Source organism: Chelonus insularis, unplaced genomic scaffold (assembly GCF_013357705.1).
Source record: "Chelonus insularis isolate UGA/USDA-ARS -01 unplaced genomic scaffold, ASM1335770v1 contig_399_pilon, whole genome shotgun sequence".
NCBI classification, from domain to species: domain Eukaryota; kingdom Metazoa; phylum Arthropoda; class Insecta; order Hymenoptera; family Braconidae; genus Chelonus; species Chelonus insularis.
Window position 1 is genome coordinate 1,767,969 of NW_023276554.1, and position 15,842 is coordinate 1,783,810.

Genomic DNA, 15,842 nt, shown 5'->3' on the forward strand with positions numbered 1-15,842 from the left:
GCGCGCGGCGTATTACCTCGAGTTCCTGCAGTTCTCACACCATCGTTTATTGTCGTAGATGGGCTCTTAATTTTCCCAAAGTGTTGATTGCGAATAATCGTGATAATAGTGTCGGAACATTGCAATTATCGATTAATTTCAATTAAAGGTAAGCGTGTGAACACGTGTATGAAACAATTTCAAACAAAAGACAAAGTGTGCGACAAAATTGAAGAATTTTGTAATACCATTCTGTTCGGAGACTTTGGAAATAATGGCCGATGCAGATGGAAAAAAATTGACCGAATTGCGGGTCATAGATCTTAAAACAGAATTAGAACGACGTGGATTGGATAAAACTGGCAATAAAGCAGCACTTCTTGAGCGTCTTTCCAAGGTAGATTATTTTTATCTTCAAGATGAATGATTCTTTCTTTAAAATAACTTTCATCTGATGTTATTACTTAATAACCCGGGCGTCGCGTGCTCCTGTCGCCATTTTAACCTTATTGATTGCTGGAATGACTTATTACATTAGATACAAATGATAATACAATAAAATACAAATCATCTAACCAAGCATAGAAGCCACAGCAATTTAAGCTCCTATTATTGTACTGCAAGATATCATTTGCATTACACTATTACTAGACTTGTAAATATCCACGTAACTTTTATCTCTAATAGAGTCACTTTAATGTGATTAATTATTACAGGCTATCATTGATGAAGGAGAAGATCCAGAAGAATATTTGATCATTCCCTCCGGTGGCTTGAATAAAATAAGTCCTCGTAAAAACAGTGGTTCGTAATCAAAATAATGAATATTTATTTTTTATTCTTTTGTAAAACATGTTTTTATTATTTCATTGATATCGTGCTTCAGTTTCCAATTCTCTAAATCAAGAAGAAACAATGGAAAATACCCAACAAGACAATCACAAAGACGAAAATGTTGATGAGAAAGAGTCAATGGACACATCTGTAAAGAAGAGCCAGCATCAGAAGCTGAATCAGAGACGAAAGAAGACAAAAAGGTACAAAAAGGAATAATAATAATAATAATTTGTAATGAATTCTTTGAAGAGTAAATGTTTGTTTTTTCATTAGGAGTCAACGAGTGAAGCAAAAGTAGAAGTAAAAGAAGAAAAAATGGAAGAAGAAAAAAATGACAATACTGAGAATGTTACTAAAAAAGAACCAGAAAAGAAGAATGGACCTGAAACAGCACCAGCACCTCCACCAACACCAGCCCCGGTACCAATTATAGAGAGTGTGTCTTCAACTACTGTTGAAGCTAATGGTATTGACACGGAAGATTCAATAAATTTGACTATTGGAGAAGACGAAGAAAATCTCCTTGCCGAGGAGGTATATTTACTTTTGCTTTTAATGTTTGTATTATTCACTTAAGTTGTTATCTTAACAATGTTAATTAATTTCTTCGTTTTTATTTTTTAGACGGAGACTCACGTCAAGCAGAAAGGTAAGTCTTTAGCATTAATCAACCGTAAAATTGTAGTTAAGCATACCCTTAATGGATAAGAGTAACGGTGAAAAATAATGACGGTGCTTGTTTAATGGTAATCGTGTTGCGTGAGTAATGCTGACAGAATAATTTCATCAAGAATAAAAGGAAAAAAAAGTAAAGTTTTGACGCGTAAAGAACTTGTCATCCAGCGGAGGCCGAAATATTCGAGAACCCACCGTGTGTCATCCTATCCTAAACCCTGGACTGGGAGCATCAAACATCTTTATTTGCTGTCTGGGGTGGTCCTTGATGACATCGCAATGCAGTCTGCAAGGCACATCATCCCATTCGAAGATGGCTCATCTCCTTTCCTGACAGGACGCAAATTCACGGGCTTCTATCTCATCGCGGTTCTCTCTTCACAAAATAATCATGAGATTATTCGTTAAGTTATAGTTTACACTAGAAAACAATTTGACATGACAATTAAATTAATTAAAAATACCTGCCGCCATAGAGCATCGTTGGATAATGGGTTAAAATTTTAACATTTTAACGAAGATTATCATCCTCATCGCGACCAACGCCGGTGGCTCAAACATCACTTCGCCCTTATTTTTTTATTACAAAGTACTACTGCAGTGTCTATTGTTTTTTTTTCTTTTTTTTTAAATTTTTTTTTTCTGGTAAGAGTGGATCAACAAACCGCTCCGCGACGCTGCTTTTCCCTTTCCAGTTTCTCTTCTTTCGCTCACGAGTCAAAATATAACAAAGAAAGATTCAATGCTCTGTCGCAAGCTTTTGAATCTGACGGGATTGTATAATCTCCAATGGGAGACAACAGGTTTTTTAGGGAAGTCAAAAGAAATGAAAAATAATAGCGTGACAAATGTTAGTGGAGGAGGAGAAGTGTACTATTTAACTTCTGATGTTCCTGAATTGGATGGACCACTGTACTCTGGCTTGATTGTTCCTGCAGATGGTGGAGCGAAGAAGAGAATTGAAGAAAACAACAAGAAGGGAGACTCCAAAGGGAGCAGCAGAGCGGAAGGCGGAGGCACCGGGAGCAAGGACGGGACCTCGTCGAGCGCTAACTCAGGGATCAAGAGCAAGCAGGACGGTGGTGGCGATGGAGGCAAGAGGTTGGTCTCACATTGCTAAACAAATAAATCAGTGGTTCACGGTGGTAAACGGCGACGCGACAACGTCACGTTACCCGTCGAGACTGAAAAAAAAAAAGTATTTTTAAAAGTAATGTAACGAGTACAATGCGCTTACGTTGGATTTCATCTCACCTGGATGTGTAACACAGTCTACGATGGCGCTTTCCTACTCCCCCAAGATTGAATTTATTCAACAGTTTATTATGCAAGATATATGTCACTTTGTTTTACCTTATTCCTATTCTTTTGCTATTTCGCTAATACCTCACGGATATTATGCTCCTTAATCGTGGACAATCAGTCAATTTAGGCTCCAATTCTGAGCTCTGTAAATGTATGTTAAGATTTATTATTCAAACTGGCTAGCAACCTTTTGTTTAACTCTACAATATGACATGCATAAGCGTCGAACCAACAATATGAAGAAGATGTGTATAATTTTTTTTTACAAACAATATCACTTGGCACAATACCACATCAAGATCAAGCACCGCCAACCAGCAGAGAAGTTTCCAGAATACGAAGAAGATTGCACGTGATTGCACTCTCATATCAGAATTATTTTTCATGTCATTTTTTTTTTATTATTTTTTTTTATCATCAAGAATTGAAGAAAAACCAGTTATTGCCAGCAGAACAAGTTTGGAGTCAAATTTTGTGAAAGAAAATCCAATATGTATTGACAAAATATGTTATCAGAGTATTCGAGAGAGTTGCTAGCCAAATTTGTAGTCTTAACATAGTTACAGAGTGACCTATTTCGAGCCTAAGTAGTAAATTGAATCACAAACAATTAATTTTCTCGCTCAAAATTATATTAGTTAAATAATTAATAATTCATTTCAACAATCAGAGAATAACGTAGCATTGTTTACAGCGGTGATTCCAGTAACAAAGTACAGAAAAGAGATGATAAGGGTGAGTGTGAAAACAGTACATGAAGAGCAATCAACCCAGGTGGCATTATTTGCATTTAAAAAAAATCTATTTTTTAACTTGTAGACAAGAAAATACAAGGCAGCCCAGCTAATGCAAGTAGCCGAAATCTTTGGGTATCGGGATTGTCGTCTTCAACACGCGCTACAGATCTCAAACAAATCTTTTCCAAATATGGAAAGGTGATCGGTGCTAAAGTGGTAACTAATGCCCGAACACCTGGAACAAGATGTTACGGTTACGTAACCATGTCAACTAGTGAAGATGCAGCCAAGTGTATTCAACATCTTCATCGAACCGAACTTCATGGACGTGTCATTTCTGTAGAGAAGGTACGAGAGAGTTTGATAAGATTCAATAACAACATTGTTACACAATAGTGAGAAGCAAAGAATCAATTTTTTTCTTTTACATCAGGCGAAGGGTGAGTCTCAACAAGGCCATATGCGAAAACGTGAGTCTAACAATGCAAAGCTTGATAAAAAGGATGAAAAAGATACCAAAGGTAAAGATGGTCATCGTGAAAGTCCCACTGATAAAAAAGACAAAGATGGAAAGAAAGAAGATGATAAAGTTGGTGATGGTGGTGAGTTTGGTAAAAATTAATATTTTGAATCAACAGAAGTATTACGGCATATACAGATCTGTTGATTAATGTTATTAATTAATTCGCAGCTAAAAAATCTGATGATAAAGCACATGGCACTGATGAAAAGAAACTTGATTCAGAGAAAAAAGATGATAAAGATTCCGACGCACGTTCTACTAAATCAACGAGCAAGAAACCAGAGAGTGAACGTGGAAAACGTGACGACAAGCGTGTCCGTCCTTATGATAATCATCGCTCTCACTCACGATCTCGCAGTAGAGAACGCAGAAGACGTGATGACGTATTGACATTTGCTAAAATTCGGGTTAGATATTTTCCGTTGTAATTCATTTTTATTCTTCAGCTATTGTAAACCAACCAAATCATTGGACATCAATTATTTAAAATAATTTCATTGATGATTATTAATATTAAATATTTATTTTTTAGGAAGAAAGAGAGCGACAGAAATTACGAGAACGCGAACGTCTTTTACGAGAAGACGAGAGAAGACGTCGAGAGGAGACAGAACGTCAACGGGAAATCGAACGTCGTCAAAGAGAAGAAGCAGCGCGATTGGAGCGTGAACGAGAAAAATTGAGACGAGAACGTGAAAGAATTGAACAAGAAAAAGCTGAGTTACTACGTTTAGAACGTGAAAGACAAAAAGTTGAAAGAGAAAAGCTTGAACGGGAAAGAATGGAGTTGAAAAGACAACAGATGCGTTTGGAGGAAAGTAGACGAGCACCGCCACCGCCATCAATCAAAAGATCAGCTGCTGATCATCGAGATATTCGGGATATGTATGTTGAGCCTGAAAGAAAACGATTGACCACTGAACATAGTCGAAGACATAGTCCTGAAAGAGTATCAGATCGAAGACCAGAAATAATGGATAGAGTGTCTGATAGACGTATGGAAACTTCACCAGCAAGTAGATATGAATCTAGCAGGTGAGTTATTGATTTGATTCATTTATAATTTACCTTTGTACTATGAGAATCGGATTATTGATTGAATATGTACATTTCTATCAATAGATCAAGCCAAGATATGGCAATGAAGAAAGATTTCAAACGAAACAGTGATTTTTCATCACGAAGCAGCCGTCCTGAAACCTTTACTGATGTATCTAGAGGAAGAGAAGTTATTGTACGCCGTGAAGCTCTTCAAACACAATCTTCTACCATTGATTCACGACAAGTGAAAGAAAGGTTGGTGCTTTTTCTCTTTAATCGGGTTATATTTTATTCATTGTTCGCGTGCAACTTTATCAGTACAAAGTATCATTGCTTGAATTAATTTTTTTTTATTTCAGTAGATATGAGCGACCAAGCACAACATCCTATGGCCGCAATGAACGAGACGTTCGACGCAACGAACAAGAAACTCATCGTAGCTCTAGAGAAACTCATGCTGGTAGATACAGTGATAATTCCAAACCTCCTGGATCTAATGCTCCTGGACGTTAGTATTTCTCTTCTTTTATTAAAGTAATCTTTTCTTTTTTTAATGAAGATATATAGATTAATATATATTTTTTTGTCAATTAATCAGGTGATAGCCGTTATGCAGAAAGTAATCGAACTCCAAGTGGCTGGCATTCAGGTCCACCATCCACTAAGTCATTCAACTCAGTGCCCAGTAGTGGTCAAAGAGGTGGTGGAGATTTGCGAAGTGAGCCATCAGCTTGGAGTAATCGTTCGTCAGAAAATGTAAACCGATGGAGTAATTCAAGTAGTATGGGTAATACTCTTCGACATCCAGGACCACCTATGGGATACCAAGGTAGTCAAATGCAATCAATAGGGTTAACAGCACCTGGAACTACACCTTCTTATGATAGATTTGATCCTTACAAATCTACTATGCCTAATTTAAGAAAGTATTAATTATATTTGACTGTTCCTTAACTATTTGGAGAAATTGAGGTAACAAACTTTGATAAAAATGCGTATATGAATATACTTTCTATGGTTATTTTTAAACCAACAGTTCTGACGAATTTTACGTATGAAAGAAGTATACGTAGAAGCTGTACAGTCTGATATATTTACAGTCTCATATGTAAAGAAATTTATGTATATTTGTTAATAGAAGTTTATGCACTTGATGAATCGTGTTTAAGCCGAGATTTTTACACACTCCAATTTTGTCTTTAATTTCATTATTATTTTACTAGTAGAAATAAATATTTCTTGCATAATAGAGTTTTTTTTTGTTTATAAAACGGAATTTAATGATTTTTTAAGATGTAAAAGGACAGGCTGTTTTTAAGAAATGAAAATAATAAATATAAATAGTTAACTTTGAAGTAATCCATAGACGTTGTATACGATTCACTTGAGTCAAAAATATTTCAACTTATTCACTTATTACAAATTAAAAGATATCTATAATTATTGTCATCTTAATATTTATCCTGTTTGAATTACATTGTTACATTGGAATTAATTTTAATATCACTATTAGGAACAAACGAAGATACTAAATCAATTGAACAGTGCTTATAACTGTACCGTTCATGCTACTTTGTAGACTTGAAGTATCAATAAAAAGATATAAAAATATCTACTGTCTTTTATTGTATTATTTTAATTGTAGATCCTTAATTGTTTGAGTAAAAATTTTGAAGATCGTCTGTGTCAAAACCAATGGTTTTTTGATCTATCAAATCAGGTGGAACCCGGACGTATTGGTCCAAGGAGAGTGGGGAAACCACTTTCCCTTAGAGGTGAGACGAGTGTGAGGGATGGCGCCTCCGCGAAGGAAAGGAGAGAGTAACTCGTCGAAGGTAAGTATGTCGAGGTCTTTTCACGGACAGTCGTGTTGTAGTCAGGACTGTCTTGCAACAACTGCGAGCAGTCGAGATCTACACTTCCTCTTCGACTTTTTGCACCGAGAGACGACTCGTGTCATTGCACGCAAAGGATATTTTTGGCATTGATAGCTATTAATAAATTTAACAAAAATATATCAATTAAAAATTGTAGATATTAATTGAAGTGTTTTTAATTAATGCGTTTCATTATTTGGAGATCTAATAGTGGTGTGCAATTTACCTGGAATGCCTAGTGAATAGACCATGAAGTCCAATGTAACAATGTCTTCTTGGATGTTGGGTAAGTAAAAGAAGTGATGACAGTGACATGTGGATTTCTTACCACGTGGAAAGTGTAGATGTGTTTTTTTCCCACGCATTACTATTAATTTTCCGGTAATAATATAGTGTTTTCAGTGAAATTCTCGTGCGTGTTCACTAGAGTGTGTAAATCCTCTTACGAACAAAACTGTTAGTAATTACAAAATGACTAACATCTCTATTTAATTACATCTTTTATTTAACCATATATCATATTATACACTTGCTGATTTTTTCTAACTATTCATTTTTTATTACTTCAAATGATACTTATGAAAATATTTAGAGTGAATATCTTGATCTATTTCATTTTTCTCTTATTAGAATTTTTAACTAGATTACTATCTAGTAATTCGTAATATTTATATCTGGGTTACGCGGTTCAGTAACAGCTTGGATTTTTTTTAGAGAAAAGAAAGAAATCCGCATTTCGTTCCGGCCATCAAGTCTTTCTTGTGGACGCCTTAGTCGATTCTATAGTACGCCCATCATGTTTTCGCACGCGCCACAAAAGCTACACTAAATTATATCTCTTCCTCTAATTGACTGGATCATCAGATGGAGACTTTTATCGAGGTCACAAAGTCACGAATTATTTTTTTCTCCAAATTCAACAGACCTCCTGTCTCTCATCTTTGTCCGTTCATTCTTTTTGTTTCTATTCTAAAATTTCAATAGTCTCGAGAACAAGAGGCTGAAGATAGAAAAGGTACAAAAAAAAAGCTATTCCAATTCAGCACGAGCTTTCACCCACATCCGTATGGTTTTAGTCTTCTTATCCTTATCATCATAAGTGACAATTACGTATTATCATCAGTAAAATAACACTCCTTAACCCACTTGGATGTTATAAAACTTAAAGCCAGCTTGTCTTGGTCATAAAGTAAAGCAAAATAAAATGAAATCGCAGAAAAAATTAATCAGAGTCTTTTGTGTCTTGATTGATATTTTTAAAGATGACTTGAATGTCTCTAGATGATAAACGACAATCGCTCAAAGTATACAAACCATTGGGCTAGACGGTGAATCACGTTGATGTGATGGAAGAAAGGCACACTTTCTCGTTGAGCAACTTTCACCGTCGATGAAGCCGCTTGTAGTTCTTAGTAAAGAGAATTGAAAAACCCTGTCTTCCCCTTTTTTTTATAACATGAACATGTGATTTTGTCGCATTTCTACTACCTCCCATTAATCTCATCTACAACAAATTTCTTTTCAATCTTTAGGCAGTTCAATGACCTGTCATAAATCAGGACTTAACTGGATTTATTATTTTTTGTTACTATCATCACAGTCATGATGACAAATTGACGATAAAAACTGTTAAGATAATTATGAATTCAAAGCAACTAGTAGGTACTGTAATCACGCGGTTTGTCCCAGTTTCATTATGATGAAAGGCTGTGTTGATAAAAGATTCTTTGAAAATTGGAAAGCCCGGATCTTTCAATAAGTTATGTCATGGAACGTCTTGTGTAATCGGGTATTTCCAGTATCACAACTTGTAACTCACATGACTTATTGATGATGCACGAAAATTGCCCAATATACTTAGTTCGTTATTTACATGTTACAGGACTATTTATGATCATCAACATAATTCTGGGTATCAGATCTTTTGAATATCCACTTTATTCTCTACGTAAGTAATTCATGTGATAATAACTTTTCAATACACTGAGAGAAAAATAATAATTGATGTTAAATAAATAAAAAAGAATTGTAATATCTAACATATAATCTATAAATGATCTTAAATTACAGTTGTAATAAAAAAAAACAGAGTTTTATTTTATGACATATAATTAACAGGAATATTTTTATTTATTTTAATTAAAACTTGAAAAAACTATTTATTATTATTTTATTGCAGAATAAAAATAAATATACACTTGAAATGAAAGCTGTAAAGTCTCAATAAAATCATTTTTATTCCCAGAATATGATTTTTCTCTCAATGTAAAAGCAGGATTTTTTTATCCTAGACAATAAGTCAGTTAATCATACTTTGTAGGTCATGGATACAGATCTCAACCTTCCTTTATGCCTTCCTTTAAAAGATGGTCTGATTCTTGGGAAGATGGACCACGTCCCAGTTATTTGTTTCGTCGAGATACTCAAGAAATTCCTACTCGTATTCAGTACACGAAAATCAACGTGCAAGAACCAGAATCACGAGCTGACCCTTTGGTGACCATCAGTGAAACTCTCGGTGCACTTAATACAGTTGGGAGTTACATCGTAAACATGACTCGAGGCGTTGATAGTTCAGAAAATCCACCTAAGGAATTGCCATCTGCTATTTATACTATTTCTAAAAATATCCTAGGAAGAAATGTGACTGATAGCATTGCTCCGTTGGTACGAGGAGTTGGTCTACCTCTACGTGCACCATCAACAACAACCACGACTACGACCACAACTACAACAGAAAGTCCATTTGTTAATGACAAAGAAAGCGAAAATGTGATCAATAGAGATAAAGAATCAGCTATAGCCACATGCACCACTGCTGATGGTGGACCAGGCAGATGTCAAGATCTTAGTAATTGCCCTCATCTTCTGCTAAATCTTACCAAACTTCGTCAATCACTCTGCTTCAAAAGTCTTTTCGTTCCTGGAGTTTGCTGTCCAATGGATAAAATTGATTCTTCACAATCAACACACCTGAGGTAAAAGAACTAGTTTATCATAATTGATGCAAATAAATAAAGTCATAAGAATGTTCATTCATTTAGTCATCGAATTACTTTCTAATGGAATCTAGCTCTGAAAAAAAAAATTCATACTGATTTGTAGTCCCGTGACGAGTTCGCCAGTTAGTGAAAGTGGACGTCCAACAAGACCTCCTTATCGGCCACTAAAGCCGGTGACACCAAGGCCTATTCCACTATATACACAACCTACATCGACCCCTAGTCCAATTACGGTTCTTAAACCGCTACCGGATTTATCAGTAGCTAATTCCACTAGTTTCGAAACTGTCGACACTATTGATAGTAACTTTATTCAAGATGATGAAGGTAAGTGTTTTGACTTTTAGGGCACTTGAAATCGTCAAGTCATTCAGTAAAAAAAATCATTAAATTGAATTATTTTCATTTCTTTTTTTTACTAATTTGATGCGCTTGTTTAAACTATAATCACTCAATCACGATAAATACCTTGAAGAATTTTCTTTCTAAACATTTAAATGACTTAGAAGCTTTACCAAATCATTCAATACTTGTAGAAACGGTAATTGTAAATAACATTGAAAAAAAAAAACTATTTTCAAGAATGTGGAGTTAGAAATTCTGGGAAATATCGAGTGGTTGGTGGAGAAGAAGCATTGCCAGGTCGTTGGCCTTGGATGGCAGCAATATTTCTCCATGGTTCTCGTAGGACAGAGTTCTGGTGCGGAGGATCTCTGATAGGACCTCGACATATTCTTACGGCAGCTCATTGCACCCGAGATCAACGACAGCGACCGTGAGTATGCCTTTTTCATTGAAAATAAAAGTTAAGCCTAGCTAATATAGTACATAACTTAGACTTGGTATTTCTGTTGAAATGTCCATCATTAAACAGTCAATCCTTGTCTTCAGATTCGCAGCTCGACAATTTACAGTGCGTTTAGGTGACATTGACCTCGAACGCGACGACGAGCCATCGTCTCCAGAGACTTATGGAGTGAAGGCCATCCATGCTCACCCAAAGTTCTCACGAGTTGGCTTTTATAACGACATTGCTATTCTTGAGCTCAGCAGGCCCGTGAGAAAATCGCCTTACGTCATACCAATTTGTTTGCCTCAGGGTCGCTACCGGAACGAAGCCTTTCAGGGCGCAAGACCAACAGTAGTCGGATGGGGAACAACATACTATGGTAAGATTCTTTCACTTCTTTCTCTTTTATTCAGCATTTTTCCTATTTTTAACCTTCTTGGTATGTAAACTTACACCAACGCAATTAAAATGTTTATATGGTTATCACCTTCCTTTCTCTTTATAAAACGCTTTCTTTCTCTTCCTTCCATTATGACTGCTTTAAATACTCAAAAAGACATTTGGGAATTTTCCGCAGGTGGAAAGGAGAGCACAGTTCAACGCCAAGCTGTTTTGCCAGTTTGGAGGAATGAGGACTGCAATGATGCATACTTTCAACCAATAACTGGAAATTTTCTTTGTGCTGGCTACAGCCAAGGTGGTAAAGATGCTTGTCAGGGTGATTCTGGTGGTCCATTGATGCTTAGAGCTGAAGGTAAATGGATGCAAATCGGTATTGTGTCGTTTGGAAATAAATGTGGTGAGCCGGGATATCCTGGAGTTTACACCCGAGTTACTGAATACCTAGATTGGATCAAGAGTAATTTAAATTGAGGTCTGATTGTGACCACCAATAAAAATTACTCTCAAAACTAGAGTAATCTAGTTATTATGTTCAGATTTCTCCTCAGTAGAAACGACTAACGATTTTACTAGATTATTCCACAAAGAATTTAAGTGGAACATTGAGCCCATTGTTGCTGATGCATTTCAGGGAATTTTAAAAATTACATACAAGGTAATTTTAATATGAATGCTAATATTTTTTCATCATTAATCAAGCTTTGTTCATTCCTCTAAATCCAACCTTTTGTAAATATTAATTCAATTGTCACTTTTTTATACTGTTATACTGAGTATTCAGTAATGTTATCAATATCTATTTTTGTATTAAATAAGTTAATTATTTATGTATTTGATGTGTGTAAATTGTATGATAAGAATTAAAAGAGCTCAAATGAAATCATTACAATTTTTTTTATTCATTATTTACATCTAACCAAATATACCGTGGATTTATTTATGTATGTATATAGATATTTTCAAGGCAAAAAAAAAATTCAACTTAAATAGCTTTAATTATCAACATCTTTGGTCTCAATATGACTTTCGTATCAGATATGACTTAGATAAAAATACACTAAATAACAACCATAATGCACTTTGATAATATTTATCAAAAAATTACCTTTATAAGTCTCAAGATTTATCTTTGGTATTCTCTTTTAAATCAAGAAGAGCTTTTTGCACCAAAGCTCCAAGGTTTTCTGGCAAGTCTAGAGGTACTGTTGGCGTTGACGTTGAATCCCCAGTAAAAGAAGGTGATTCTTTGTGAGATAAGTCTCCATTTAAATGTACTTTTTCTTCCGTTTCAATGTCATTCAACATTTCTTTACTATCGTAATCGTGTAAATTTAATTCTACGTTGGTATCAACATCTGCACTCACGTAACCTTCTAGCAGTTTTGACGTTGGTGAGGGTATGTCATTCACTAACTCGCTGATTCTCGTTGCTAGAATTCTATGGGAATATATAATTTTTTTTAATAATAAATATAAATTTCAAATAATTTTTAATATTTATAAATTTTTACTTATTCGTTTTTCTTTGATGTGCCAAAGCCAACGCCTTGTCATTTAACGTATCAAATAGCGCAGCACACAAGTATCGCAACTCTTCTAATGCAGCTGCAGCTTTTTGTGGAGGAATATTGACTCCTTGTTGAAGAAGCTCTTCCACTGAAATGATAAAGTTTGGAATTATTTTTTTTTATTCAAAATTTAAACAAATAATAAAATTAGCCATACCTTGTTTATAGGTCATAATTCTTCCTCCGCCATCGGTTCCTAATTTTATCGTCCCTTTCACTCGTTTACTGTCAAGTATGCCCTAAAGGTAAAGAGTTTTTTCAATCATCTCTATCAAATAACTACTTAATCTCACTCATTCTTGATTTTTCAAAATAAAAATTTAAATAAATACCTTATATCTAGAAAGAGATTGATGAGCGAGTTCTTTTTCTTCTGATAATTGTTGCAGTCTTTCTTGTAAATATCTATTTTCATTAATTAAAGCATCTAAATCAACAGCTTGGGTTGCATTCAAAGCTTTAGATAACTGATGATTTAAACGGTGGGCTTTGCATTTGAATGCATCTCTTTCTGTCACTAGTTCTTGCTTCTCATCTAATACGTTCTTCAGATCATTTTGGAGTTGAGTACACTAAAATTTAATTGGATACTCTTTTATACCATTAAAAACCACAAGAGAATTTTAAAGAAAAAAAATCATTTATGAGTTATTAAGTAGAGATAAAAGTAGAATAAAACCAACAACTTTTTTAACTAATAAAACCACATAGGAATATTCATCCTCATTATAAAGGTGATGATTTGAGCTACAAAAAATTCTATTTAAACTTTAATGAGCATATTATCTTACTTTAATGTTTAGTTTTTCCAGCTGTTCTATCATTTCTTCTCTTTCATGAGCAGCAGGTGCTAACTGTGATCCAGTTAACTCTATATGAGAATTATTACTCGATCTGAGGACCTGAATATCTCTTTGAGCATCTCGTAATTTTTGTCTAAGGGTTTCTACTTGCAATCTCAAACATTTGTTCTGCTCACGAATTTCTGCTAGAAGATCCATCGTTCTAAAGTCCTCATCTACACTGTATTTTCTAAAATTGATACACTTATTGAAATAATCTTATGATAAATTTAGGAAGACCTTTAATCAAATAGAAAATACCTTAAATCTCGTGTTAGATTAGTTTGTTTCTTAAAATGCCAAAAACGTTCTTGAATTTGTTCAGCCATAAGTTTAAATTGATCTCGTTGCGTTCGACATTGATCATATTCTTGACTAAGAACCATTAAAGCTTCTGATTTTAATAGTAGTTTTTTTCTTAGCATAGCAACCTAGAAAAGAGAATCATTTGTTTAAAGAGTTTTCATAAATTAATTTAGTTTATTGTACACTTTAAGCTGCCAAGTAGTTTAATACAACATAACCTACTTCGTCAGCATTATGCTCCGGACTTTGTAAAGGTTGATTTTCTTCTAGTGATTGAGCCATATTATTAAATAGTTAAATTCAATATGTTACAATTATTCTTTCAGATTTGATTTAATCGAAATCTGATTAATTTGGAAGAACTACGAGGCATCTGTCATTTCCCTGAACTGTTTGTAAATAAACAATGCAGGGGGCGTTACTGATAGAAATCCAAATTTCTAAAAATTACTTTTGTTTTGTTTATTTATTTCAAAATAAAATTGAATACACAATTATAATTAATAAAATTATACAAAAAAATAATTAATTAAAATTTCAAGTATTTTTTTCTATTAAAAAAATTTTTATATACGATTTTACTTCAAAAAATTGATAATTTAAATACTGTATTGACTAATGATGACGTCAGGGCGGCATGCGGCGTCCTACCAATCGTGTTAGCCAATCCTGTTTAATTTCGCTCGCAAAAGAGTCGTGTTTAGTGTGTCCTCGTGAACAACGGATTTTGTGTGAGCCGGTAACATTGGACTGCTATTTTTTTACACTTATACATTTATCGTAATTACCACATTTATTACAATGACTTCAACGGGAACCTTCCAAGGATTGGTCGATGGCCGAAAATCTAGCAAGTAAGTCTTAAAAAATTATTATTTTACGTTATATATTTGATTCGCTGAAATCATGAAAACCATGGGATTCTCAACGAATCGTTTCCATGGAATTTATATTTTTTTTTTAGTTTATCAAGTATTTAGGTCGAATAATAAGCAATATAATTGACTGAATGAATTAAAAATGTAAATATTCAATTTATTAATACTGAAATAGCCTTCAGCTGTCATTGGAGCATCTTTTCATATTTCATCACTGATTTTGCAAAAATTTCTTCAGGATTTTCTCTAGATAGAGGTTAGTGAAGTTAATGAATATTTTATGGTCCTTTGTTTGAAACAAAGACAATTCTTGCTGAAGAAATATCGTATTTCTTCGCTCACTTTGCACGTCGTACATCAGTTCAAACCGGATATAACCAGATATATCTTGTATACCTCCTTGTCTATTAGGATTTCGCGCTTTTTATGGGTTCAAGATAGATATAAAAATGTTCTTCTACACTTTTACTGTTATCCTCAAATACTTTTTATTTAAAAATTTTGCATAAATAGTTCAAGGAATAACAAGGCTCTGAAAAAGAGTTAATATTCCAGGAACATGAAAAAACTTACTCCAGAACAGGATAATTAGTCAACACATGTTCTGTCTATATAGAACAGATTGAATCGATAAGGTTTATATTTAATTCTAAAAATTGAGAGGGCGTTGTCCTCTAGTCCCGGGGTTGATGAACTAACCCTTTCATTCGTGTAAATTCTTTCTCTTACTTTACATACTTTTTTTATGTTAACAATCAGGTCTATTGTACTATTCTGGAGATGAGGAAATTCCGGTTTATTATCAGCATGGTATTTGTTTTTATTTCAAATGAATTTAAATACTCTGATAAATTGCAACCATCAATGTTGAGTTGCTGATAATTATATTGAATTAACAGTTGGGAATTTTTATAAATTACTTATTAAATAACTTGACAAATTTTTTACTGATTACAATTAATTTATATTTATTATCTGTTATCAGGAGTATTAAAAAGTCATTCAGAAGAAGATAATTAAAATTATTTGATGGATTTCAATTAATTAACTTTATCAATAGCTATAAATAATAATAAAAAA

The 15,842-nt window shown here is 34.0% G+C and overlaps 4 protein-coding genes across 6 annotated transcripts in view; 3 read left to right on the forward strand and 1 right to left on the reverse strand.

The window, feature by feature from the left end:
- The first annotated feature begins 2 nt into the window (after nucleotides 1-2).
- LOC118068140 (SAFB-like transcription modulator) lies at nucleotides 3-6,520 on the forward strand. Its single transcript, XM_035085339.1, has 14 exons — nucleotides 3-376; nucleotides 696-783; nucleotides 866-1,016; nucleotides 1,101-1,350; nucleotides 1,441-1,465; nucleotides 2,430-2,592; nucleotides 3,491-3,531; nucleotides 3,616-3,881; nucleotides 3,967-4,135; nucleotides 4,225-4,463; nucleotides 4,589-5,091; nucleotides 5,179-5,352; nucleotides 5,457-5,605; nucleotides 5,696-6,520. Exons 1-14 carry the CDS (start codon nucleotides 254-256, stop codon nucleotides 6,028-6,030), a joined length of 2,676 nt encoding a protein of 891 aa, XP_034941230.1. The 5' UTR covers nucleotides 3-253; the 3' UTR covers nucleotides 6,031-6,520.
- Nucleotides 6,521-6,989: 469 nt separating this feature from the next.
- Nucleotides 6,990-11,913, forward strand: LOC118068147 (proclotting enzyme). Of its 3 annotated transcripts, none has more exons than XM_035085349.1 (7): nucleotides 6,990-7,260; nucleotides 8,857-8,922; nucleotides 9,295-9,952; nucleotides 10,080-10,303; nucleotides 10,559-10,751; nucleotides 10,868-11,145; nucleotides 11,344-11,913. In XM_035085349.1, the coding sequence occupies exons 1-7, from the start codon at nucleotides 7,224-7,226 to the stop codon at nucleotides 11,637-11,639; spliced, it is 1,752 nt and encodes a 583-aa protein (XP_034941240.1). In that variant the 5' UTR covers nucleotides 6,990-7,223; the 3' UTR covers nucleotides 11,640-11,913. The 3 variants fall into 3 exon arrangements, with proteins under 3 accessions (XP_034941240.1, XP_034941239.1, XP_034941242.1); XM_035085351.1 differs by lacking the exon at nucleotides 6,990-7,260 and adding an exon at nucleotides 8,717-8,784; XM_035085348.1 differs by lacking the exon at nucleotides 6,990-7,260 and having other exon boundaries at nucleotides 8,711-8,922.
- Nucleotides 11,914-12,088: 175 nt separating this feature from the next.
- Nucleotides 12,089-14,268, reverse strand: LOC118068075 (coiled-coil domain-containing protein 149). The gene is made up of 7 exons (XM_035085237.1): nucleotides 14,107-14,268; nucleotides 13,840-14,009; nucleotides 13,528-13,768; nucleotides 13,069-13,308; nucleotides 12,894-12,975; nucleotides 12,680-12,824; nucleotides 12,089-12,606 (listed from the first exon to the last, which is right to left on the reverse strand). Exons 1-7 carry the CDS (start codon nucleotides 14,164-14,166, stop codon nucleotides 12,285-12,287), a joined length of 1,260 nt encoding a protein of 419 aa, XP_034941128.1. The 5' UTR covers nucleotides 14,167-14,268; the 3' UTR covers nucleotides 12,089-12,284.
- A 273-nt stretch (nucleotides 14,269-14,541) lies between these two features.
- The window catches only part of Jupiter (microtubule-associated protein Jupiter), a 50,746-nt gene continuing 49,445 nt past the window's right edge, over nucleotides 14,542-15,842 (forward strand). The window contains exon 1 of the mRNA XM_035085247.1: nucleotides 14,542-14,738. Coding sequence (XP_034941138.1) covers nucleotides 14,686-14,738 — 53 coding nt within the window. The 5' untranslated portion in view covers nucleotides 14,542-14,685. The remainder of the gene's footprint in view (nucleotides 14,739-15,842) is intronic.